Source organism: Oncorhynchus tshawytscha, linkage group LG15, assembly GCF_018296145.1.
Source record: "Oncorhynchus tshawytscha isolate Ot180627B linkage group LG15, Otsh_v2.0, whole genome shotgun sequence".
Taxonomy (NCBI): Eukaryota; Metazoa; Chordata; class Actinopteri; order Salmoniformes; family Salmonidae; genus Oncorhynchus; species Oncorhynchus tshawytscha.
The window spans coordinates 16,034,031-16,059,570 of NC_056443.1; the positions used below are offsets into that span (position 1 = coordinate 16,034,031).

Here is a 25,540-nt window from a genome sequence, read left to right on the forward strand (position 1 = left end):
ATGCTCTCCATCCAACCTCACTGAGCTCGAGCTGTTTTGCAAGGAGGAATGGGAAAAAATGTCAGTCTCTCGATGTGCAAAACTGATAGAGACATACCCCAAGCGACTTACAGCTGTAATCGCAGCAAAAGGTGGCGCTACAAAGTATTAACTTAAGGGGGCTGAATAATTTTGCACGCCCAATTTTTCAGTTTTTGATTTGTTAAAAAAGTTTGAAATATCCAATAAATATCATTCCACTTCATGATTGTGTCCCACTTGTTGTTGATTCTTCACAAAAAAATACCGTTTTATATCTTTATGTTTGAAGCCTGAAATGTGGCAAAAGGTCGCAAAGTTCAAGGGGGCCGAATACTTTCGCAAGGCACTGTAGCTACATATTGTACGTCCATCCTCTCAAGCCAGCAGCCCAACAATGTATGAATTAATGGTTGGATCAGAATCGCTGTCATAAACATTGGAAAGTACGGAGAATTAAGTAAAACCACAAGTCCACGTCCAAATCCCTATCATATTTTTCCTAGCCACCGTCCTTCTACACCTGTATTGCTTGCCGTTTGGGGTTTTAGGCTGGGTTTCTGTACAGCACTTTGAGATATCAGCTGATGTAAGAAGGGCTTTATAAATACATTACTTGATTTGATGTCTCTATCCATGGCTAATTTAGGAAAGGGACCATTTTTGCTAGCTAGCTAGCTATCCACCTGAGGACAACCCAACGAGATGCAACAATTCTAGTTTTTCTATCAATGATGTGTGCTCTCAATGGGATTTGATAGGAGTGACGCCAAATCCAAGCTGGCTTCCCTTGACACTTTTTTTGGGGGGGGTGCGCCAGGACCATTCACAGTTGAGCTCACTCAGTTAGCTCAACACTGATTGGTTAATGTTTTATACTTTTTTTGTCAAGAGAGGCCAGATGCTCGCTGTTTTCTCTTGCCTTGAGTGCTACGGGCGGCAACAATGTCAAATTCGTTTGGACCAGACAGCTTCAGATGGCCTACACCTAAAGAGACAAGGTGGAACTGTTTCGCTTGCTCAGATGCTTTCTCCTGTGAGATACATTCAGCCTCTTGTGAATTGAAGGACAATTATGAAACATAGAGAGACGAAAGATAAATTATTAGTTGTTTTAAAAAATAAAAAATGACTACAACCCTTGGCATCCATGAATACACACCACTGGAAATTCTAGGTTTGGCACAACTTCTAAATGTTATGTTTGGAGAACATGGATTAATTGTCTTATTCTGCAGTGAGACAGTGAGAGCTTGTTGCTAATTGGCCCCTACACCCTCGATCATTTTCACTCCTTATAGTTTTGGGCCACTTGTGAATATGGCGGAGGCGCAAGTAAAAGTGCAAATGGAGGGGCGAGGGGCGAGGGGAAGGGAGTGATTTGGGATTTAGCCTATGCCTTGTGGGTGGATGGACCTGCCTGCTTGAGGATTTCCCAGCTCTGTCGTGTCTTCCTGCCTGAACCTGCATTTCCTTCATCTGGCCACAGGGGTGTACTGTTTCTCTCAGTAGGAGACCTCTGCAAATGTGAGTGAAGGAGTCTGGCTAGCATAGGAATTCTCTCCCCATGTCCTCGCTCCTCGCCTAGGTAGAGGTGTGTGTGTGTGTGCGTGCGTATATGTGTGTTGGTTTTAGGTGTTCTCGCAGACAGTGCTCTCTCGGTCCTCTCCCCCAACCTTCTGTGTCATAATTTGTGGTGAGACAGAGCTGCACCACTCTGCTATCACACATTAGTGTTTGTGTATGTGTGTGTGTTTTTATTTGGTTTTACTATCTTTGTGGGGACCACAAGTCGTTTTGCCAGTCCCCACAAGGAAAAGGGCTATTTTAGGCATAGGGGTTAGGTTTTGTGTTAGCGTTACAGTTCGGGTTAGTGTTAGGGGTTATGGTTAGGGTTAAGGGTTAGGTAAAACAGGATTTTGAATGGGAATAGGGTTAGGGTTAGGGTTAACTGTATGGTCCCCAAAAGGATAGTAAACAAAACATGTGTGTGTGCTTATTTAACTTTTCCTGTGGCGTGGGTACCGGAAATCCCCAAATTCCCCACAAGGATAGTAAAAACAAGGAACATTTTCCCTCTTGGGGACATTTCCCAGGTCCCCTATATACTAGGGAATAGTATGCCATTTGGGATGTAACCAGTGAGAGTTTTATTTAATCAACGGACCTTCTAATACTCAATACATACACACACACACATACACGCACAGGATTTTGTTGTCCTTAGCTCTATTCCGTTTCTTTTCACCCCAAAAAACCTCCCTAGTCCTTGCCGATGACAAGGATACCCATAAGATGATGCACCATGCTTGAAAATATGAAGAACGGTCCTCAGTGATGTGTAGTGTTGGATTTGCCCCAAACATAACTCTTTGTATTCAGGACTAGGGCTGTTATGGTTACCATATTATCGCCACGCCAGTGGTCACGAGCCATGATGGCAGTCAAATTCCATGTGACCATTTAGTCATGGTAATTAGGCTTCTCCAAGCTCTGATGCTGCTTATGGTCATTAGTAGTCTGCCAAACGTGCTGAGTTCCTGGTACTCCGCACGCTATTGTCCATCTAATCACTCTGACTTTCCCTCAAAACAATTGGAGAAAATATCCTTTCTATTTTATTCATCTATGTTCAATTGCATTCTTCACACTATAAAATATATATTTTTTAAAGTGCCACTGAATTTTAAGCAAATCTTGTCTGCTTAAGTGAGTAAGTGTAGCCCGCAGCCATATGGCATAGCCAGGTCAGGGCCTAACATAAGGACAACCCCGAGTATTCTGTTCTTCCTAAATAGACACATTTTTCTTAATTTCATGTTTATAAATGATGGGTTCATTGTGATGGTGCAGGCTATATTAGATGGATTTATTCAACTTCTTAATATGTAGATGTTCCAAAAGTCTGTGTCAATGGCTCTGTAGGCAATGCGTGCAAGCCAGGAAATGCTAAATGTGTTTATGTTAATAAACGGTTAATTACCGTGAGACCGGTAGTTATTTGCTTGACAATCACCCGCTGACAAAATGGCATGACCGCCACAGCCCTACTAAGTACAGAGAGTTCCTTTCTTTGACACATTTTTTCAAAGTTTTACTTTAGTGCCTTATTGCAAACAGGAATGCATGTCTTGGGATATTTTGTACAGGCTTCCATTTCACTCTGTCATTTAGGTTATTATTGTGGAGTAACTACAATGTTGTTGATCCGTCCTCAGTTTTCTCTTGTCACAGCCATTAAACTCTGTAACTGCTTTAAAGTCACCATTGGCCTTATGATGAAATCCTTCAGCGGTTTCCTTCCTCTCCAGCAACTGAGTTAGGAAGGACGCCTGTATGTTTGTAGTGACTGGGTGTATTGATACACTATCCAAAGTGTAATTAAAAACTTCACCATGCTCAAAGGTATATTTATTGTCTGCTTTTTTTCAACCAATCGGTGCCCTTTGCGAGGAATTGGAAAACTCCCTGGTCTTCGTGGTTGAATCTGTGTTTGAAATTCACTGCTCGACTGAGGGACCTAACAGATAATTAATTGTATTTGTGGGGTATAGAGATGATGTAGTCATTCAAAAATCATGTTAAACACTATCATTGCACACAGAGTGAGTCCATGCAACCTATTATGTGACTTGTTAAGCACATTTTTTACTCCTGAACGTATTTAGGCTTGCCACAACAAAGGTGTTGAATACTTATTTACTGAAGACATTTCAGCTTTTCATTTCTAATTCATTTGTAAACATTATTCCACTTTGACATTATGGGTTATTGTGTGTAGGCCAGTAACACAAAATCTAAATTTAATCCATTTTAAATTCAGGCTGTAACACAACAAAATGTGGAAAAACTCTAGGGGTGTGTGAACTTTCTGAAGGCACATGTATATCATCATCACTCGTAGGACATGCTCAGAGACACGGAGGCACATATCACACACATACTCTCTCCCACACGTACACAAACAAGATATTCTACACTATCTGCACACACACGCACTCGACCCAACAGACAGTGAAACGTGCAAGAGAGCGACGCAACAAGCACACAAAATTATTTTGCTTCTTTCATCTTTATCAGTTTATTTGGCAAATTACTGTCACTTGTTTTTTTTATTTTCTGTTCGATTTCTTGAATTTATTTGCAATAGGAAAAATAAATCATTTGTCGGCAATATTAGTATTATTATACATTCAACACTTATAGTGCAATGTGTAACTTGTCTCGCTCATAAAGTGCATCCCAAATGGCACCCTATTACCTATGTAGTGCACTACTTTTGACCAGGGCCCATAAGGCTCTGGTAATTAGTAGTGCAGTATATAGGGAATAGGGTGCCATTTGGAAGACAACCATGAAGTGCATTGTACTTTGTCAGCATCACATTGATATTTCACAATACAAAGAAGAAAATAAAAACATGATTTGGGCTGTGTCACAAATGACACCCTATTCCCCACATAGTCTAATGCTTCAAAATTCACAAAAAGTGACGTCAGTTGATGAAAATGATTATCTCATAGAACAAAAGGTATAAGATCTATAAGCCTGTGTTTACCACAGACCACATTTTCAGCATATATCCAAAACTCCATTAATTTACCCATAGGCTTTGTCCCTCGCGGAGTTAGTGCCTACAAAAAGACGCCATTTTACTATTGCTCTCTATTGGAGATAGGGAGTCATTTGGGACATCGCCAGTAAGAACAACAACAAGATGTTAGCTCTGTTACATCACAGTATCATCAACCAATCACATCCTTCGCTCAGGGCCTGACTTCCTTAGTCTATGAGGGACAAATCCTAACTTCCATTTACATATGTTGCATTTTCACTTAGTCACCGGTTGACAGCAATGCATGACTAAGTGAAAACTTGTGGAAGTTAGGATTCACCCCAAGAAACAATGATAATGCACCATAATCACTGTTTAATCTGTGAAGGCCATACATGGTCCCAGTGAAGTTTAGCTCTCAGGTACTGCTATAGACATTATCTTAGTGAAAGGGGTGACAGGGAGAGAAAATAGCCCAACATTACGTTTTAAAATGTTCTAACGTTTTCATGAATGGGACTTATAATGCTTCTCCAAGTGCTGAAAGCATTTCACACACACACATTTTCTCATGAGTGCAGGTGGCTTAGGTTTAGTGGGGTTCTTTTGTAAAGCAGCAAAAGCATTCGAAACAGAATCCAGCTTTACATTATTCTCAGATCTGTCAGAGAGAAAGAAAGGAGAGAGGAGGATGAGAAAGGCAGGTAGGCTGGGCATGAAGGGGAGAGGGGGGGGGGGAGAGAGACAGAGAGAGAGACGCTTCTTGTCTAATGGAGCAATGAGAGGATTTTCAAGTTGCTCAGGGGGTAAACATCACTTTCAGCTTGCTATTTATAGTTTGGAGACAGATTTATTTCTGGGTAGGATTTGTGAAATGTTACAGAGAGAGGAGCACAGTCTGACATGGCACCTTATTCCCTATGTATTGCACTACTTTTGCACCCTATTCCCTATATAGTGCACTATGTTGGCACCCTATTTCCTATGTAGTGCACTACTTTTGACTAGAGCCCTATGCAGGCAGAACGTGTCTTTGAAATGACCTTTTCCTCTCTTCTCTTCTCAGCAATGACGTCACCTGTAACCAGATAGACAGTGTGACGTTCATTCCTGCTTCCTTCTTCTTTTTATGTAAGTCCATCTTGCTTTTTCTGTTCTCTGTATAATGGCTCAATAAAGATTTTGTATCTTAATTAGGCCTATTGATGTGTCTTTTTTGGCAATGTGCTCTCAGAATGGCAAGTTAATGTGTTTGCTCTACTCTGGTGAATATTGCCTATGAGTTTAGGTACTTCCTGTATTCCACATTGTTGTTCACAGAGCACCGATAAATATACTCTTGGCAATTTTTGCTGCCACAAAGGTCCTCGATTGCAGTTTTTCTTAACTCTCATATTTAGCTCATATTTTCAAGGTATTTTTTCAGTGCTCTCTTATCCTATGGTTAGGTAGGGATTGGGGTGGGGTGGGGTAAGATCCTAGATCAGGTTTTGTTTCTTCCCTCCTATGGTTTATGTTTCTGTTGGGGGGAGACAGGGAGGGTAGCTGATCCTAGATCAGTTTGGTTTTAGTGCTCTTGTCTTTTTTATATCATCTGTACACGAGATCAAACGTGATAGGCTGTAACGTTTTTTCATGGCTGGTGATAGGCTATCATGTTATTTCAAAGCTCGTGATAGGCTGTCGTGTTTTTTTTCATAGCTCGTGAATGCATTTACCTTGAAATACATGAGACAAACACACACAAGATCAATACATGTAATACATCAACCAAAATAAGACACCAGTAATAGGTAAGAAGTATGGCACTTTTTAGCATAATTCAACACACATTGTTTCAAGAAAATTATTTTGACCATTGATAATACAAACACACACACACACACGCACACACGTCACACACACTGTAACAACCATGTTTGTTAAAACTCATGCCCTGACGACGAATATAAAAAATATACGTTTCTGTACAGTGCATAAGAAAAATAACCACACTCCTTTTCCCTCCTGAAGAGATTGTGTTGAGCCTATAGAAAGATAATTCATATAATCTATTTCACTCATGTCTGCACGGCCAGGCACAACTCCAACACCATCCATTAAGTTTGCCGATGACACAACAATGGTAGGCCTGATCACCGACGACGACGAGACAGTCTATAGGGAGGAGGTCAGAGACCTGGCCGTGTGGTGCCAGGACAACAACCTGTCCTTCAACGTGATCAAGAAAAAGGAGATGATTATGGACTACAGGAAAAAGAGGACCGAGCACGCTCCCATTCTCATCGACGGGGCTGCAGTGGAGCAGGTTGAGAGATTCAAGTTCCTTGGTGTCCACATCAACAACAAACTAACATGGTCCAATAACACCAAGACAGTCGTGAAGAGGGAACGACAAAACCTATTCCCCCTCGGGAGACTGAAAAGATTTGGCATGGGTCCTCAGATCCTCAACAGGTTCTACAGCTGCACCATCGAGAGTATCCTGAATGGTTGCATCACTGCCTGGTATGGCAACTGCTCGGCCTCCGACCGAAAGGTACTACAGAGGGTAGTGCGAACGGCCCAGTACATCCATGGGGCCAAGCTTCCTGCCATCCAGGACCTCTATACCAGGCGGTGTCAGAGGAAGGCCCTAAAAATTGTCAAAGACTCCAGCCACCTTAGTCATAGACTGTTCTCTCTGATCGCCAAATCTAGGTCCAAGAGGCTACTAAACAGCTTCTACCCCCAAGACTCCTGAACATCTAATCAAATGGCTACCCAGACTATTTGCATTGCCCCCCCCCCTTTTACACTGTTGCTGTTCTCTGTTACTATCAATGCATAGTCATTTTAATAACTCTACCTATATTAACTACCGGTGCCCCAGTTCATTGACTCTGTACCGATACCCCCCTGTATATAGTCTCGCTATTGTAATTTTACTGCTGCTCTTTAATTACTTCTTACTTTTACTTATTTGTATCTGTATTTTTTTAAACTGCATTGTTAGGGGTTAGGGACTCATAAAGAAGAATTTCACAGTAAGGTCTACACCTGTTGTATTCGGGCGCATGTGACTAATACAATTTGATTCGATTATAAAGGTATGCCTACAGCAATATGTGTGGCCAATCTTGATGTGTTTATGAATAAGAAAGGGAAGCTTTTATCCTGGAGGGCCACAGTGTCTGCTGTAGTTTTCATTCCTCAGTTAATTGACCAATTGACCAATTAACAAATTATAGCGTCAATGATTGGCTATAAAGTGCTCACAAAGCTATAAAGTGTAAATAATGACATGATGAGGATCAGCTGGGTCGTGATCATTAGGCACCAAATGGAAGAAAATGGACTGAAACTAGAAGGAACTACCTGGACTTTTGCAAGGGGTTTTATAATGTCTTCCGTTGCGTGCCCAAATCCCAAATGAACAGGCCACGGGTGTGCTGCAGCCCTCCAGGAAAGGAGCCTGACCATCTCCTGTTTACAGTGTCTGTTTTTTGTTGCATCACATAACAATACAGTATTGGCAATATGAACCAGGGGGTGACAGACACACACACACACACGGTGCTAGGTAGTCCCACCCCCGTTCTACAGGGATGACAGAGTGGTATATTCACAAATGGGATTCAATGACATCGGAGGACGCACCTCACATAAGAACACAGAGTTTTGAGTGTTCACCACAGTGGTTATGCACGTTTCCATCAGAGAGTGACCAGGGGTGTATTCATTAAGTCAGAAATGGTAGCAAAATGCTTTGTAACTGAAATGTTTTACTTCAAACATAAAATGTCTTGCAACAAAAACAAATTCAAGTTGGTCCATTGCCGTTTGCTTCTGCTTCCGTTTGGTTCTGTTTAATGGTCTTAGTTAATACACCCCAAGAGAGAGGAGTACACAGCAGACCCCAATATACATATGTTGTCTTGTGCATTTAAAGGCTGACTCAAGCAGGTAATACATATCTCGATTTATAATCAGTCATATGGTGGTCAAAAATGTTTTTTTGTTGATATATGCTAACCAATATTTATGTCTGTTTTTGATTATTGAAAGTTTAAGGTAGTGAGAGTTTGATTTGAATAGATTCTCTCTGCATTTAGGTCCAGTTAACACTCTCTCTCGATTGTAGCTAGCAGTGCACTACTTTGCAGGGCCCATACAGCTCTGGTCAAAAGTGCACTATATAAGGAATCGGGTGCCATTTGGGACACAGGCTAACCGCGAAAGCATGTGATTGTTTTTGGTCGTCAATCCCGCTGAATAGAAAACCATTTTTTAAAAACACCACTTTACAATTTAGAAAAATTCCATTATCATTTTCTAAAGAAGTTCTCCAGTCCTGTATGTGTGCCATTTTGAGAATTGTTTGTTATATTTTTTTGTTATTTGTTTTGATACGTTTTCTCTTCAGTAAAAGCGTGGAATCGTGTAATACACCTTGAAAAGTGACGATGGCTCATTGACAATATCCAAATCTTTCTGTACAATTTGCTTTCATTTAGTCATTTTTAAACACCATGCTCTATAGGCAAAACTCTTACCCTCATAAGACAGCCAGCTCTCCATTGACCGATAGATAGACCCAATGGCTGGCACATCTCACAGGCCACAGTAGTCTTTTACAATTGTTGTTGTTTTTACAGTACAGTGGATACAGTTGCAAAATCATAGTTGTGAGATGACAAACAAACATGTTTGCTAATCAGAAAGACTTTTTAAGAAAGTGTCATCTCAATTTCTGTTTAATTTGGAGTTAGGGGCTACATCCTAATAGTATTTGCTTCCTCTCCTCGTCTCTTCACCTTAATGTAGCAAGTCTTTCCACATAAGCTCCAGTATCAGAAGTCATGGAGGGAAAAGGACATCTGTTTTCTTTACAGTTTGGGCTTACATCTTAATAGTCTTAATTCGCTTCCTCTCTTCGTCTCCTCTCCTTACTAACCACCTATCCATTGACTTTCACCTATCCGAGCGTGTGGAAGAAAGGAGACAATGAAAGGAAGACATTTCAAGGTATTATGACACAGTATTACTATCCTACAATCTTACCACACCGCTTTCACCATCACTAAGGGCCTATGTATATCAGCAGGTTAGCTGATAAAAAAAATCTACCCTTTCATCAGTATGTGTGTGTGTATGTGTGTGAAACTATCAATGTGTGAACACGGGTCACATTACCCTACCGCGTCGCACCTGGCGGCTCACCTATCAAAACCTTATGACCTGGATACACTAGAGACAGCACCGTGCGGTGCAACAACGGCTTCCCATTCATTTTCAATGCAAGGAGAGTGAAGAGAAGAAGAGTGAACGGGGGACTGTTGAGCACAGGGTGGGACTAAAGATGGGCAAAGCTAATCTTTATACGCCACATTGCGGCGTGAGTGACCCTGCTTCCAGCTCATTGTAACTTCCAGCCCCTACTGGATTGGGTGACAATGGCTGTTGATACCTAGCACTAATGAGCATGCTTGCTAGCTTGTTAGCACCCACATCAGGGTGAAGCTAGGCGGGTGACAGCTTGTATAGTGTATCTTGGTCGTTATTAACACGCTGCGCCATTGAGCCTTCCCGAGGCTGGCTATGACACGTCAGCTTCCCTCTATTGCAGACATCCAGAGATGCAGAGCCGAGAGGGAGCATGTGGTTTGAAACTTGTGTGGAGACCTAGATATGAAGAGGGGAAATGAGGCCAATAACATAATGAATATGGAACCTAGAGCCTATGTAACGGAATGTTGGTTTTGTGTTTCAGGAAACGTTCTGGTGTTCTGTTGTTGTCTAGTGCTGTGTCGTCCATGCATCGCCATCTTATTGATAGACACCCTATTTGGATCGATGTCTGTTCATCTGACATGATGGATAATCAATATACTCTTTACATTGTCGGTTGACAGATGGATGTTGATCAATCATTATTGTTTAACTTGTCTGGCTGAATCAAGGCTTTAAAACCTACATATACTAAGTTTTCAATAGGCCTAGTTTAAATTCAAATTTAACTCCATTATAATGATATCAAATAATACATTTAATTCAGATGTATATTAATTGTTATGATTGCATGTCACACTATTCTAATAAGCTAACTGATAGATATGACAGATACCTCCAACGGTCATCTACATCTGCTATCATTTAGAACCCTTTGCAACATTTAGAAAGGTAGAACCCATTACATCATTACAGAACACCGACCAAAGCTTCTGCAAACACGAGTCGTCGGCTGTGACACACACATATTGTCATCGCTCTCTCTCTGTCTGCCTGGGAAGATCCTGTTAATCTAAAAATCATGGGCCTGTGCTCCCTCTTTCTCTCAACGCCACGGCTGTTTTATAATACATTATTAAACCCTACAACATACGAACTGTGTGAAAACAACGGTCTGAATAGCTGGCTCCAAGGGTAGAATTTCCCTTGGCTTAGACAGGGATTTAGGATCAGATTACACTTCCTGAATTCTAACTTTAACCAATAAATGGGAAAACACAAAACTGACCTTACATCAGTGGTTAGTAGGGACTATGAGCATTGGCTCCCCGGTCGCTATCCATGGTGCTGAAATGAGCTCTCGTTGCTTGGTGATAGTGGCTAGATTTGCTAGGCGAAGTCCATGGTGCTGAAACAGGTTTAGAGTGTTTTAGATGCATTTCTCGCCATCATGATAACCATAGAAAATTTAGAATTCTAGGAATTCTAGTACTTTTATTCTATTTTTATACCTCCTGAATGTAGGTTTGTTTAATGGTTTGTTTTGTGTTGATAGCAATGGGAAACAAGGGAATGTTTTCTACAAATGTATGTTTTTTCTTTAAGGTTAAACATGAATCAGACTTCATATTAGTTTTGTTTGTTTGTTTGTTTGTTTGAGTAGCTTTGTGACTTGGATATAACAATTATTATTGGTTTTCTAATGCCGGTTATAGTCATCATTTGCAACACGATTCTTGGGGCATGACAACTTAAGCAGGATAGTTTAAAGCTAGAATCCTTAAATAAAACAATGACAATGTATGACAGTTGATACATGCTCATGAGGCATTTAGAAGTTATATTTTTCAATAACCAATGGGTATATATCAGTCATTTGTAAGTCCAAAAATGGATGTAGCAACTAAGGAGTCTAGCTTTAAAGAATCTCTCAAATGACACCTCAGGTTTTCTCTAGTACCCCTAACACACATTACCATGGTCGGCTAGTTTGCTCATCATAAGTGAGTTAGCTCATCTTGTGTTTATGAAGACTCCTTATCATCTTCCAACCAACTCCTACTAGGCTCTCTACTACTCATGCTCACCTTATGAGCTAGAAGCATTGTAGAGGCCTATAAGTGTTTCACCTTAGCCCCACACACAGTCACAGTCCACTACTACCATCTCTATCCAGTGAGCTTGGGTAGGGCTAGACCCAGGCTAATGCATCCCAGACCTTCTCAGTCCAGTCCATGCCACCTCAACGTATGACTAGGGGGAGCCACACCCGCCACCCAACACTGGCCTCAGCCCTAGGCAGGTGAGGTGTGGACTGGGCCACATTTCTCCTTGCCACCCTGTTCTGACGTCATCGTACCCCAAACCTAGACATTGTTGGAGACTGGAGGTCCTAAGAGGAGGTCGACCTTGCCTTGTTAGTCACCTTTGAACCTTGACCTCACCACGCCCCACACCCTATACATCGTCAGAGGTTCGAGGAGGGGTGCCATCTTGCCTTGACGACAACACACCACTAGAGAAAGGGGGGAGGAGGGGGGATCCCCTTCCTCTGACGACCCAAAAACCCCTACCTCTACATCACTGGATGTATGGTGGGAGGGAGAGATTGGAGGGGTCGCAGCCAGAAGCCCTTCTCCGGGGCTCGACATTCCCATCTCCCCGTTGGCCTGGCAACGTCCTCCACACGCTCTAGGCCAGTTAATCAAACTTTCTGTATGTTCAGGTTCCCTATACATCACTGGAGGTCCTCGCCCTCGGTCTGAGACTCAAATTTGACGGGACACACCCACAGCACGCCAACCACAACCCCTTCTGTATATCCGGGTTCCTGAAAGCGTATATAATTGGATTTATAACTGAATTACACGCCGCCGGCAGCACAGTGGCGTATGTATATATTATAGGATAACTCGAGTCCGCCACTATAGAATACATTGCGAACGGCAACCAACACGTAGCGAAAGCGCAGAGAATCACAGAGAGTGTCTGGACTCCTTTGGTCGTGGAAATGGCGATGAATTGATGTTGGACTGCGATTTGCTGAGCATGTCGGAACGCAATCCTACAGATCTGCAGGTAGAGTTGCATCATGACTGCGAAGACCAATAGGAAGAAGATGGCGAGTGCAACGGCGTTGGATTTCGTGACTGGTCGGCATACGCTACAAGTCGTTTCGTCGTCTAGACAGTTCCACCCGAGGGCAGGGAGGACTCCAAGGATCAGACCCACCAACCAGATGAGCCCTATTACCAGGTACGTGAAGAGGACAGTCCGTTCGGTGTGATAGGTCAACGCGTTGTACAGCGACAGGTACCTGTAATGGAGTGAACATTACTGTCAGTCCAGTCCATGTTTTCACTGGCACACTCACTATTTCAAAACATGTTTAACTCATACTGATAACTGATTACTTTAGTCCAGTCCATGTTTTCATCTTAGTGAGAACTGATGCACTCAGAATTCCAATACATAGTTGCATCGCTGCAATTATAGCAATCAGAAATACAACATAAAGAGAAATACAATGTCACCATACCTGTCCACAGTGATCGCCAGGATATTCAAAATGGACGCAGAGAACGCCACGATAAGTATCCCCGTGGAAACCAAGGTCACGACCTCTCCCTTGACCAGATAGATGAAGACAAAGTTTAGGATGAGTCCGAGACCCGCCAGGAGGTCGGCGAACGCCAGCGAACCAATCAGGATGAACATAGGAGCTCGAAGGGTCGGCGTGTAGAACAGGACAGCAATGACCAGTGCATTCTCACAGGAGATGAGGGTTCCTGTGACACATAATGCCACGTCCCATGGGCTGACATCCTGTTTGTGACAACAATAATAGTAATAAGTTTTAAAAATACCCAAAGTTACTTAACATAGTCAGCAACATTTTTTTAAAGCTATAAAGTCAACCAGTACGCTTATGTTCACAGAACTTGATGACATCATGACTAACCTGGGGTGAGGTCAGAGGTCGTAGATCAAGGTCAGATGTGGAGGTGCGGACGGGGACTGCGGAGGAGGAGTTGACCCCAGGGAGGTCAGGGTAAGGGTCAAGCCAGGGGTCCAGGGATGAGGGAACAAAGGTTGCAGAGGAAGTAGTGTTCTGGGGAAGGCCACCACTGCTCATGGCTGCAGCTAGGGAGAGGATCATAACTGGATGAAGGGAAGAAGGGGGGTGAAGAAGAAGAAGGGAGAGAGTAGGCTGTATTAATAAGGAGACGGGACACCATAGTGTAAGATTCAGGAACGTCTTTAATAAGATAAAAACCAGGTAGAGAATACAGAGCACAATGGTTACTGTAGTGCATTATTCTACAGAGGGAGAGGAGAGGGAGAGAGGAGTCCAGGTGGGAGAGTGGCGGGATGGGTGAGAGTTGGGGCAGAGAGGAAGGATGGATGAGGGAAGAGGATTAAGTGATTCAGTTTGAGGAGGAGAGGGAGAGAGTGAGTGAGTCAGAGGTATCCATTACTACAGAGGAATAAAGTCACTTCTCAAATAAAAACAAAGAGATCATCCATCCAATCAACATTGGAAACAAAAGCGCCTGATTCAAATAATATATATACCAAGTAAAACAAATATTCGGACCCCCCCCTCCCACAAACAGTATTCCTACTACCTTACCCCTTTCAAAGGCACTTCAATCTTTTTGTCCTGCCACACAGACACAATCCATGTCTCAATTGTCTCAAGGCTTAACAAGTATTATTTTATTAACCTGTGTCCTCCCCTTCATCTACACTGATTTGAAGTGGATTTAAAAGGTGTTTAAAAAGGGATCAAAGCTTTCACCTGGTCAGTCTATGTCCTGGAAAGAGTAGATGTTGTGTGCTTAAGGTTGTTGTCCTGTTGGAAGGTGAACCGATTGCTCAGTTTGGCTGGGCGGCCAGCTCTAGGAAGAGTCTTGGTGGTTCCAAACTTTTTCCATTTAAGAATGATCGAAGCCACTGTGTTCTTAGTGTTCACTGTGTTCTTCAATGCTGCAGAGATCTTTTGGTACCCTTCGCCAGAACTGTGCCTCGGCACAATCCTCAGCTCTTCGGACAATTCCTTCGACCTCATGGCTTGGTTTTTGCTCTGACATGCACTGTCAACTGTGGGACCTTATAGAGACAGGTGTGTGCCTTTCCAAATCATGTCCAATCAAATTAATTTACCACAAGTAGACACCAATCGAGTTGTAGAAACATCTTAATGGAAACAGGATGCACCTGCGCTCAATTTCGAGTCTCATACCGAGGAACACCCCCCTATCCACATCGATGGAACAGTAGTGGAGAGGGTAGCAAGTTTTAAGTTCCTCGGCATACACATCACAGACAAACTGAATTGGTCCACTCACACAGACAGCATCGTGAAGAAGGCGCAGCAGCGCCTCTTCAACCTCAGGAGGCTGAAGAAATTCGGCTTGTCACCAAAAGCACTCACAAACTTCTACAGATGCACAATCGAGAGCATCCTGGCGGGCTGTATCACCGCCTGGTACGGCAACTGCTCCGCCCTCAACCGTAAGGCTCTCCAGAGGGTAGTGAGGTCTGCACAACACATCACCGGGGGCAAACTACCTGCCCTCCAGGACACCTACACCACCCGATGTTACAGGAGGGCCATAAAGATCATCAAGGACATCAACCACCCGAGCCACTGCCTGTTCACCCCGCTATCATCCAGAAGGCGAGGTCAGTACAGGTGCATCAAAGCTGGGACCGAGAGACTGAAAAACAGCTTCTATCTCAAGGCCATCAGACTGTTAAACAGCCACCACTAACATTGAGTGGCTGCTGCCAACACACTGACACTGACACTGACTCAACTCCAGCCACTTTAATAATGGGAATTGATGGGAAATGATGTAAATATATCACTAGCCACTTTAAACAATGCTACCTTATATAATGTTACTTACCCTACATTATTCATCTCATATGCATACGTATATACTGTACTCTATATCATCGACTGCATCCTTATGTAATACATGTATCACTAGCCACTTTAACTATGCCACTTTGTTTACATACTCATCTCATATGTATATACTGTACTCGATACCATCTACTGTATCTTGCCTATGCTGCTCCGTACCATCACTCATTCATATATCCTTATGTACATATTATTTATCCCCTTACACTGTGTATAAGACAGTAGTTTTGGAATTGTTAGTTAGATTACTTGTTGGTTATTACTGCACTGTCGGAACTAGAAGTACAAGAATTTCGCTACACTCGCATTAACATCTGCTAACCATGTGTATGTGACAAATAAAATTTGATTTGATTTGATTTGAAAGGGTCTGAAAACTTATGTAAATGGGACATTTCTGTTTTTTATTTTTAATAAATGTGCAAACATTTCTAAAAAACTGTTTTGGCTTTGTCATTATGGGGTATTGTGTGTAGATTGACAATAAATAAAAAATAAACCATTTAATCAATTTTAGAATAAGGCTTTAACCTTGCAAAATGTGGAAAAGTGAAGGTGTCTGAATACTTTCTGAATGCACAATATTTGTTTTGACCATGACTGTTTACTATCTAAGATAACACCAAGTAATTTAGTCTCCTCAACTTGTTCAACAGCCACACCATTCATCACCAGATTTAGCTGAGGTCAAGAGCTTGGGGAATAATTTGTACCAAATACAATGGTCTTGCTTTTAGAGATGTTTAGGACCAGTTTATTACTGGCCACCTTTTCCAAAACTGACTACAACTCCTTGTTAAGGGTTTCAGTGAATTCATTAGCTGTGGTTGCTGACATGTATTTGGTTGAATCATCAGCATACAGTACATCATACATTTTTAAATTTAGTCACATAATTGCTCAATTTGCTATCAGCAGCCAGAATTATTAGCTACGAATTTTGCCCCATCTCTTTCAACCATTCAGCTTTTCAATTCCATCAATCGGTGGAGCTTTAAGAGTTCTAACAGCCAGTTTCTTAATTAACAGATGCATGTTTATCTATAATAGGAAGAAGCAATTTCATGACATTATCAAGTGCAGTGGTTGGATGCTCCTTATTAATCACATCAAACCAGCAAAAATGTTTTATATCACCCACATAAGATTCACAGCAAAAACATTTGTATGATCTCTTATATACTATTTTAGGCCCAGCTTCTGGAACCTTCGTTCTCCTAGATATAGAGTAGCCTCTATATTGTGATCACTGCATCCAATGCATATTGGTACAGCTTTAGAACAAAGCTCTACCGTATTAGTCAAAATGTGATCAATACATGTGGATGATCTTGTTCCTGTTGTGTTTGTAAACACCCTGGTAGGTTGATTAATAACCTGAACCAGATTACAGGTGCTGATTACACTGAGAAACGTTCTCTTGAGCGGACAGCTCCGACCAATCTCCGACCAACGCTGGTCCGACCAATCTGATTCCACGCTTCAAGACTGCTTCGATCACGTGGACTGGGATATGTTCCGCATTGCTTCCAACAACAACATTCACAAATACGCTGATTCGGTGAGCGAGTTCATTAGAAAGTGCATTGACGATGTCGTTCCCATAGCAATTATTAAAACATTCCCAAACCAGATAGATACTGTGGATTGATGGCAGCATTCGCGTGAAACTGAAAGCGCGAACCACTGCTTTTAACCAGGGAAAGGTGACCGGAAACATGACTGAATACAAACAGTGTAGCTATTCCCTCCGCAAGGCAATCAAACAAGCTAAGCCTCAGCATAGAGACAAAGTAGAGTCACAATTCAACGGCTCAGACACAAGAGGTATGTGGCAGGGTCTACAGTCAATCACGGATTACAAAAAGAAAACGAGCCCAGTCACGGACCAGGATGCCTTTCTCCCAGGCAGACTAAATAACTTTTTTGCCCGCTTTGAGGACAATACGGTGCCACTGGCACGGCCCGCAACCAAAACCTGCAGACTCTCCTTCACTGCAACCGACGTGAGTAAAACATTTAAACGTGTTAACCCTCGCAAGGCTGCAGGCCCAGACGGCATCCCCAGCCGCGTCCTCAGAGCATGCGCAGACCAGCTGGCTGGTGTGTTTACGGACATATTCAATCAATCCTTATCCCAGTCTGCTGTTCCCACATGCTTCAAGAGGGCCACCATTGTCCCTGTTCCCAAGAAAGCTTCCGTCATCATGAAGTGCTTTGAGAGACTAGTCAAGGACCATATCACCTCCACCCTACCTGACACCCTAGACCCACTCCAATTTGCTTACCGCCCAAATGAAGAGTCCAAGATGGCGTAGCAGTAAGTCGCCCTGTCTCGTCGTGTCCCTTGTATATATCGTCTATTTTTCGTTTTTTACATATTTTTCTTCAAAAACATTTTGCTAAACCTAAGCTTCCAAATACTCTCCTGCAACCCGCCTCACCCAATGTAGCTATTTTCCCTAAAGTATTTATATTTACTTCGGAACCGGAACCCCTCAACTGAAGCTAGCCGGCTAACCACCAGCTATGCTAGCGGTCTTCAGCTAACCGGTCATCAGCTAAGCTAACCTTTAGCTCGGAAAGCTCTCGCCAGCTCGAACAACGCGACTCTAACCAGAGCATAACGGACCTATTTATTTTTCATCCCCGGATTCATCCCTGGACTCCCACCGCAAACGGAACATTTCAGCTGGATCTTCACAGCTAGCTATCTAGCTAAACCGCAACCCCGGATGTTTACTCCTGGCTAGCGCTTCCACCCACTTAGCGTGAAGCTAGCCCGGCCAGCGCACCTGTACTACCACCGTAGCATACTCCTGGGCTACAATACCCGGGCCCACGACCGGTCTATCGATGTCACCGCATGAAGAGGAATAAACAGACTCACCCCATCGCGACGTCCCCTACAGGCCAACTCTCTAGCCCTCGCTATCTCCCTGCTTGCTAAACTCGGCCTGCTAACTGCTACCTTGTTTAGCCCGGGCCTACGAACTGTTAGCTTGTTAGCACAGGCCTGCTAACTGCTAGCTTGTCTAGCCCGGGCCTACGAACTGTTAGCTTGTTAGCACAGGCCTGCTAGCTTGTCTAGCCCGGGCCTACGAACTGTTAGCTTGTTAGCACAGGCCTGCTAACCGTCTGAATCGCCGCGTCCCAAACACTCACCGGACCCATATTTACTTTCTATCTCTTCTTGATTTTTAATCTGTTTATACCTTTATACCTTTATACCTCACCCAATGTGATACGGAATCGCTATTATTTTTAATTTTTAGAACACACTCAAGAACCTCCAGAAGCTAACCAGCTAACTAGCTACAAGCTATTTAGTCATTGTTAACTTTTTTTCAACCTGGATAACACTCGCCAGCCCAGCTTCCCTGCCCCATCCACCGCTGCCCCCTGGACACTGATCTCTTGGCTACATAGCTGATGCACTCTGGACTGTCCATTAATCACGGTACTCCATTCTGCTTGTTTATGTTTTATCTGTCGGCCCCGTTGCCTAGTCAACGCCATTTTACCTGCTGTTGTTGTGCTAGCTGATTAGCTGTTGTCTCACCTACTGTTTAAGCTAGCTTTCCCAATTCAACACCTGTGATTACTGTATGCCTCACTGTATGTCTCTCTCAAATGTCAATATGCCTTGTATACTGTTGCTCAGGTTAGTTATCATTGTTCACAATGGAGCCCCTAGTTCTACTCTTCATACCCCTGATAACTCCTTTGTCCCACCTCCCACACATGCGGTGACCTCACCCATTACAACCAGCATGTCCAGAGACACAACCTCTCTCATCATCACCCAGTGCCTGGGCTTACCCCCGCTGTACCCGCACCCCACCATACCCCTGTCTGCGCATTATGCCCTGAATATATTCTACCATGCCCAGAAACCTGCTCCTCTTATTCTCTGTCCCCAACGCTCTAGGCGACCAGTTTTGATAGCCTTTAGCCGCACCCTCATACTACTCCTTCACTGTTCCGCGGGTGATGTGGAGGTAAACCCAGGCCCTGCATGTCCCCAGGCACCCTCATTTGTTGACTTCTGTGATCGAAAAGCCTTGGTTTCATGCATGTCAACATCAGATGCCTCCTCCCTAAGTTTGTTTTACTCACTGCTCTAGCACACTCTGCTAACCCTGATGTCCTTGCTGTGTCTGAATCCTGGCTCAGGAAGGCCACCAAAAATTCAGAGATTTCCATACCCAACTATAACATCTTCCGTCAAGATAGAACTGCTAAAGGGGGAGGAGTTGCAGTCTACTGCAGAGATAGCCTGCAAAGTAATGTCATACTTTCCAGGTCCATACCCAAACAGTTCGAACTACTAATTTTGAAAATTACTCTCTCCAGAAATAAGTCTCTCATTGTTGCCGCCTGCTACCGACCCCCCTCAGCCCCCAGCTGTGCCCTGGACACCATTTGTGAATTGATCGCCCCCCATCTAGCCTCAGAGTTTGTTCTGTTAGGTGACCTAAACTGGGATATGCTTAACACCCCGCCAGTCCTACAATCTAAGCTAGATGCCCTCAATCTCACACAAATCATCAAGGAACCCACCAGGTACAACCCTAACTCTGTAAACAAGGGCACCCTCATAGACGTCATCCTGACCAACTGGCCCTCCAAATACACCTCCGCTGTCTTCAACCAGGATCTCAGCGATCACTGCCTCATTGCCTGTATCCGCTACGGAGCCGCAGTCAAACGACCACCCCTCATCACTGTCAAACGCTCCCTAAAACACTTCTGTGAGCAGGCCTTTCTAATCGACCTGGCCCGGGTATCCTGGAAGGACATTGACCTCATCCCGTCAGTTGAGGATGCCTGGTCATTCTTTAAAAGTAACTTCCTCACCATTTTAGATAAGCATGCTCCGTTCAAAAAATGCAGAACTAAGAACAGATACAGTCCTTGGTTCACCCCAGACCTGACTGCCCTCGACCAGCACAAAAACATCCTGTGGCGGACTGCAATAGCATCGAATAGTCCCCGGGATATGCAACTGGGAAGTCCGTAACCAATACACGCAGTCAGTCAGGAAAGCTAAGGCCAGCTTCTTCAGGCAGAAGTTTGCATCATGTAGCTCCAACTCCAAAAAGTTCTGGGACACTGTGAAGTCCATGGAGAACAAGAGCACCTCCTCCCAGCTGCCCACTGCACTGAGGCTAGGTAACACGGTCACCACCGATAAATCCATGATTATCGAAAACTTCAATAAGCATTTCTCAACGGCTGGCCATGCCTTCCGCCTGGCTACTCCAACCTCGGCCAACAGCTCTGCCCCCCGGCAGCTCCTTGCCCAAGCCTCTCCAGGTTCTCCTTTACCCAAATCCAGATAGCAGATGTTCTGAAAGAGCTGCAAAACCTGGACCCGTACAAATCAGCTGGGCTTGACAATCTGGACCCCTATTTCTGAAACTTTCCGCCGCCATTGTCGCAACCCCTATTACCAGCCTGTTCAACCTCTCTTTCATATCGTCTGAGATCCCCAAGGATTGAAAGCTGCCACAGTCATCCCCCTCTTCAAAGGGGGAGACACCCTGGACCCAAACTGTTACAGACCTATATCCATCCTGCCCTGCCTATCTAAGGTCTTCGAAAGCCAAGTCAACAAACAGGTCACTGACCATCTCGAATCCCACCGTACCTTCTCCGCTGTGCAATCTGGTTTCCGAGCCGGTCACGGGTGCACCTCAGCAACACTCAAGGTACTAAACGATATCATAACCGCCATCGATAAAAGACAGTACTGTGCAGCCGTCTTCATTGACCTTGCCAAGGCTTTCGACTCTGTCAATCACCATATTCTTATCGGCAGACTCAGTAGCCTCGGTTTTTCGGATGACTGCCTTGCCTGGTTCACCAATTACTTTGCAGACAGAGTTCAGTGTGTCAAATCGGAGGGCATGCTGTCCGGTCCTCTGGCAGTCTCTATGGGGGTGCCACAGGGTTCAATTCTCGGGCCGACTCTTTTCTCTGTATATATCAATGACGTTGCTCTTGCTGCGGGCGATTCCCTGATCCACCTCTACGCAGACGACACCATTCTATATACTTTCGGCCCGTCATTGGACACTGTGCTATCCAACCTCCAAACAAGCTTCAATGCCATACAACACTCCTTCCGTGGCCTCCAACTGCTCTTAAACGCTAGTAAAACCAAATGCATGCTTTTCAACCGATCGCTGCCTGCACCCGCATGCCCGACTAGCATCACCACCCTGGATGGTTCCGACCTTGAATATGTGGACATCTATAAGTACCTAGGTGTCTGGCTAGACTGCAAACTCTCCTTCCAGACTCATATCAAACATCTCCAATCGAAAATCAAATCAAGTGTCGGCTTTCTATTCCGTAACAAAGCCTCCTTCACTCACGCCGCCAAGCTTACCCTAGTAAAACTGACTATCCTTCCGATCCTCGACTTCGGCGATGTCATCTACAAAATGGCTTCCAACACTCTACTCAGCAAACTGGATGCAGTCTATCACAGTGCCATCCGTTTTGTCACTAAAGCACCTTATACCACCCACCACTGCGACCTGTATGCTCTAGTCGGCTGGCCCTCATTACATATTCGTCGCCAGACCCACTGGCTCCAGGTCATCTACAAGTCCATGCTAGGTAAAGCTCCGCCTTATCTCAGTTCACTGGTCACGATGGCAACACCCATCCGTAGCACGCGCTCCAGCAGGTGTATCTCACTGATCATCCCTAAAGCCAACACCTCATTTGGCAGCCTTTCGTTCCAGTACTCTGCTGCCTGTGACTGGAACGAATTGCAAAAATCGCTGAAGTTGGAGACTTTTATCTCCCTCACCAACTTCAAACATCAGCTATCTGAGCAGCTAACCGATCGCTGTTGCTGTACATAGTCTATTGGTAAATAGCCCACCCATTTTCACCTACCTCATCCCCATACTGTTTTTATTTATTTACTTGCTCTTTTGCACACCAATATCTCTACCTGTACATGACCATCTGATCATTTATCACTCCAGTGTTAATCTGCAAAATTGTAATTATTCGCCTACCTCCTCATGCCTTTTGCACACATTGTATATAGACTCCCCCTTTGTTTTCTACTGTGTTATTGACTTGTTAATTGTTTATTCCATGTGTAACTCTGTGTTGTCTGCTCACACTGCTATGCTTTATCTTGGCCAGGTCGCAGTTGCAAATGAGAACTTGTTCTCAACTGGCCTACCTGGTTAAATAAAGGTGAAATAAAAAATAAAAAATAAAAAAATAGTTCCACAGACAATGCAATCTCAACCACACTACACACTGCCCTAACCCATCTGGACAAGAGGAATACCTATGTGAGAATGCTGTTCATCGACTACAGCTCAGCATTTAACACCACAGTACCCTCCAAACTCGTCATAAAGCTCGAGACCCTGGGTCTCGACCCCGCCCTGTGCAACTGGGTACTGGACTTCCTGACGGGCCGCCCCCAGGTGGTGAGGGTAGGTAACAACATCTCCACCCCGCTGATCCTCAACACTGGGGCCCCACAAGGGTGCGTTCTGAGCCCTCTCCTGGAGTCCCTGTTCACCCACAACTGCTGGCCATGCACGCCTCCAACTCAATCATCAAGTTTGCGGAGGACACTACAGTGGTAGGCTTGATTACCAACAATGACGAGACGGCCTACAGGTAGGAGGTGAGGGCCCTTGGAGTGTGGTGTGGTGAAAAAAACCTCACACTCAACGTCAACAAAACTAAGGAGATGATTGTGGACTTCAGGAAACAGCAGAGGGAGCACCCCCCTATCCACATCGATGGGACAGTAGTGGAGAGGGTAGTAAGTTTTAAGTTCCTCGGCGTACACATCACGGACAAACTGAATTGGTCCACCCACATAGACAGCGTCGTGAAGAAGGCGCAGCAGTGCCTCTTCAACCTCAGGAGGCTGAAGAAATTCGGTTTGTAAGCAAAAGCACTCACAAACTTCTACAGATGCACAATCGAGAGCATCCTGTCGGGCTATATCAACGCTTGGTCAAGGCCATCAGACTGTTAAACAGCCACCACTAACATTGATTGGCTGCTGCCAACACACTGACTCAACTCCAGCCACTTTAATAATGGTAATTGATGGAAATTGATGTAAAATATATCACTAGCCACTTTAAACTATGCCACTTTGTTTACATACCCTACATTACTCATCTCATATGTACAGTGCCTTGCGAAAGTATTCGGCCCCCTTGAACTTTGCGACCTTTTGCCACATTTCAGGCTTCAAACATAAAGATATAAAACTGTATTTTTTTGTGAAGAATCAACAACAAGTGGGACACAATCATGAAGTGGAACGACATTTATTGGATATTTCAAACTTTTTTAACAAATCAAAAACTGAAAAATTGGGCGTGCAAAATTATTCAGCCCCTTTTACTTTCAGTGCAGCAAACTCTCTCCAGAAGTTCAGTGAGGATCTCTGAATGATCCAATGTTGAGTTAAGTGTCAAAGCAAACAACTTTTTGTCCTCAATACAAAGTGTTATGTTTGGGAAAAATCCAATACAACATATTACTGAGGACCAATCTCCATATTTTCAAGCATAGTGGTAGCTGAATCATGTTATGGATATGCTTGTAATCGTTAAGGACTGGGGAGTTTTTCAAGATAAACAAATTAATTGAATGGAGCTAAGCACAGGCAAAATCCTAGAGGAAAACCTGGTTCAGTCTGCTTTCCACCAGACACTGTGAGATGACTGCAGCTTTTAGCAGGTCAATAACCTAAAACACAAGGCCAAAATGTACACTGGAGTTGCTTACCAAGAAGACAGTGAATGTTCCTGGGTAGCCGAGTTACATTTTTTACTTACATTTACTTGACAATGTATGGCAATACCTGAAAATGGTTGTCTCGCAATGATCAACAACAAATTTGACAGAACTTGAAGAAATTTGAAAATAATAATAGGCAAATGTTGCCCAATCCAGGTGTGGAAAGCTCTTAGAAACGTACCTAGAAAGACTCACAGCAGTAATCATCTTTTTTTCCCAAGACGGCGTAGCAGTCAGATGTCTTTGTCTTCGTCTTGTCGTGTCCTGTGTATATATATTTTTATGTATTGTTCTTTGCATATATTATTCCTATATCCTTCCAGTATTTATGCTGCAGTAGTTTGTGTCGGGGGGCTAGGGTCAGTTTGTTATATCTGGAGTACTTCTCCTGTCCTATCCGATGTCCTGTGTGAATTTAAGTATGCTCTCTCTAATTCTGTCTTTCTCTCTTTCTTTCTCTCTCTCAGGGGACCAGAGCCCTAGGACTATGGCTCAGGACTACAGGGCATGATGACTCCTTGCTGTCCCCAGTCCACCTGGCTGTGCTGCTGCTCCAGTTTCAACTGTTCTGCCTGTGATTATTATTATTTGACCATGCTGGTCATTGATGAACATTTGAACATCTTGGCCATGTTCTGTTATAATCTCCACCTGGCACAGCCAGAAGAGGACTGGCCACCCCTCATAGCCTGGTTCCTCTCTAGGTTTCTTCCTAGGTTTCGGCCTTTCTAGGGAGTTTTTCCTAGCCACCGTTCTTCTACACCTGCATTGCTTGCTGTTTGGGGTTTTAGGCTGGGTTTCTGTACAGCACTTTGAGATATCAGCTGATGTACGAAGGGCTATATAAATATATTTGATTTGATTTGATTATCAATGAACCTACCAGGTACAACCCCAAATCCGTAAACACGGGCACCCTCATAGATATCATCCTAACCAACCTGCCCTCCAAATACACCTCGACTGTCTTCAACTAGGATCTCAGCGATCACTGTCTCATTGCCTGCGTCCGT

The 25,540-nt window shown here is 43.8% G+C and overlaps 1 protein-coding gene across 1 annotated transcript; it reads right to left on the reverse strand.

Moving 5' to 3' along the window:
- Window positions 1-7,577: 7,577 nt before the first annotated feature.
- gpr185b (G protein-coupled receptor 185 b) lies at window positions 7,578-13,943 on the reverse strand. The gene is made up of 3 exons (XM_024374077.2): window positions 13,746-13,943; window positions 13,323-13,609; window positions 7,578-13,100 (listed from the first exon to the last, which is right to left on the reverse strand). The coding sequence occupies exons 1-3, from the start codon at window positions 13,941-13,943 to the stop codon at window positions 12,515-12,517; spliced, it is 1,071 nt and encodes a 356-aa protein (XP_024229845.1). The 3' UTR covers window positions 7,578-12,514.
- Window positions 13,944-25,540: the final 11,597 nt, after the last annotated feature.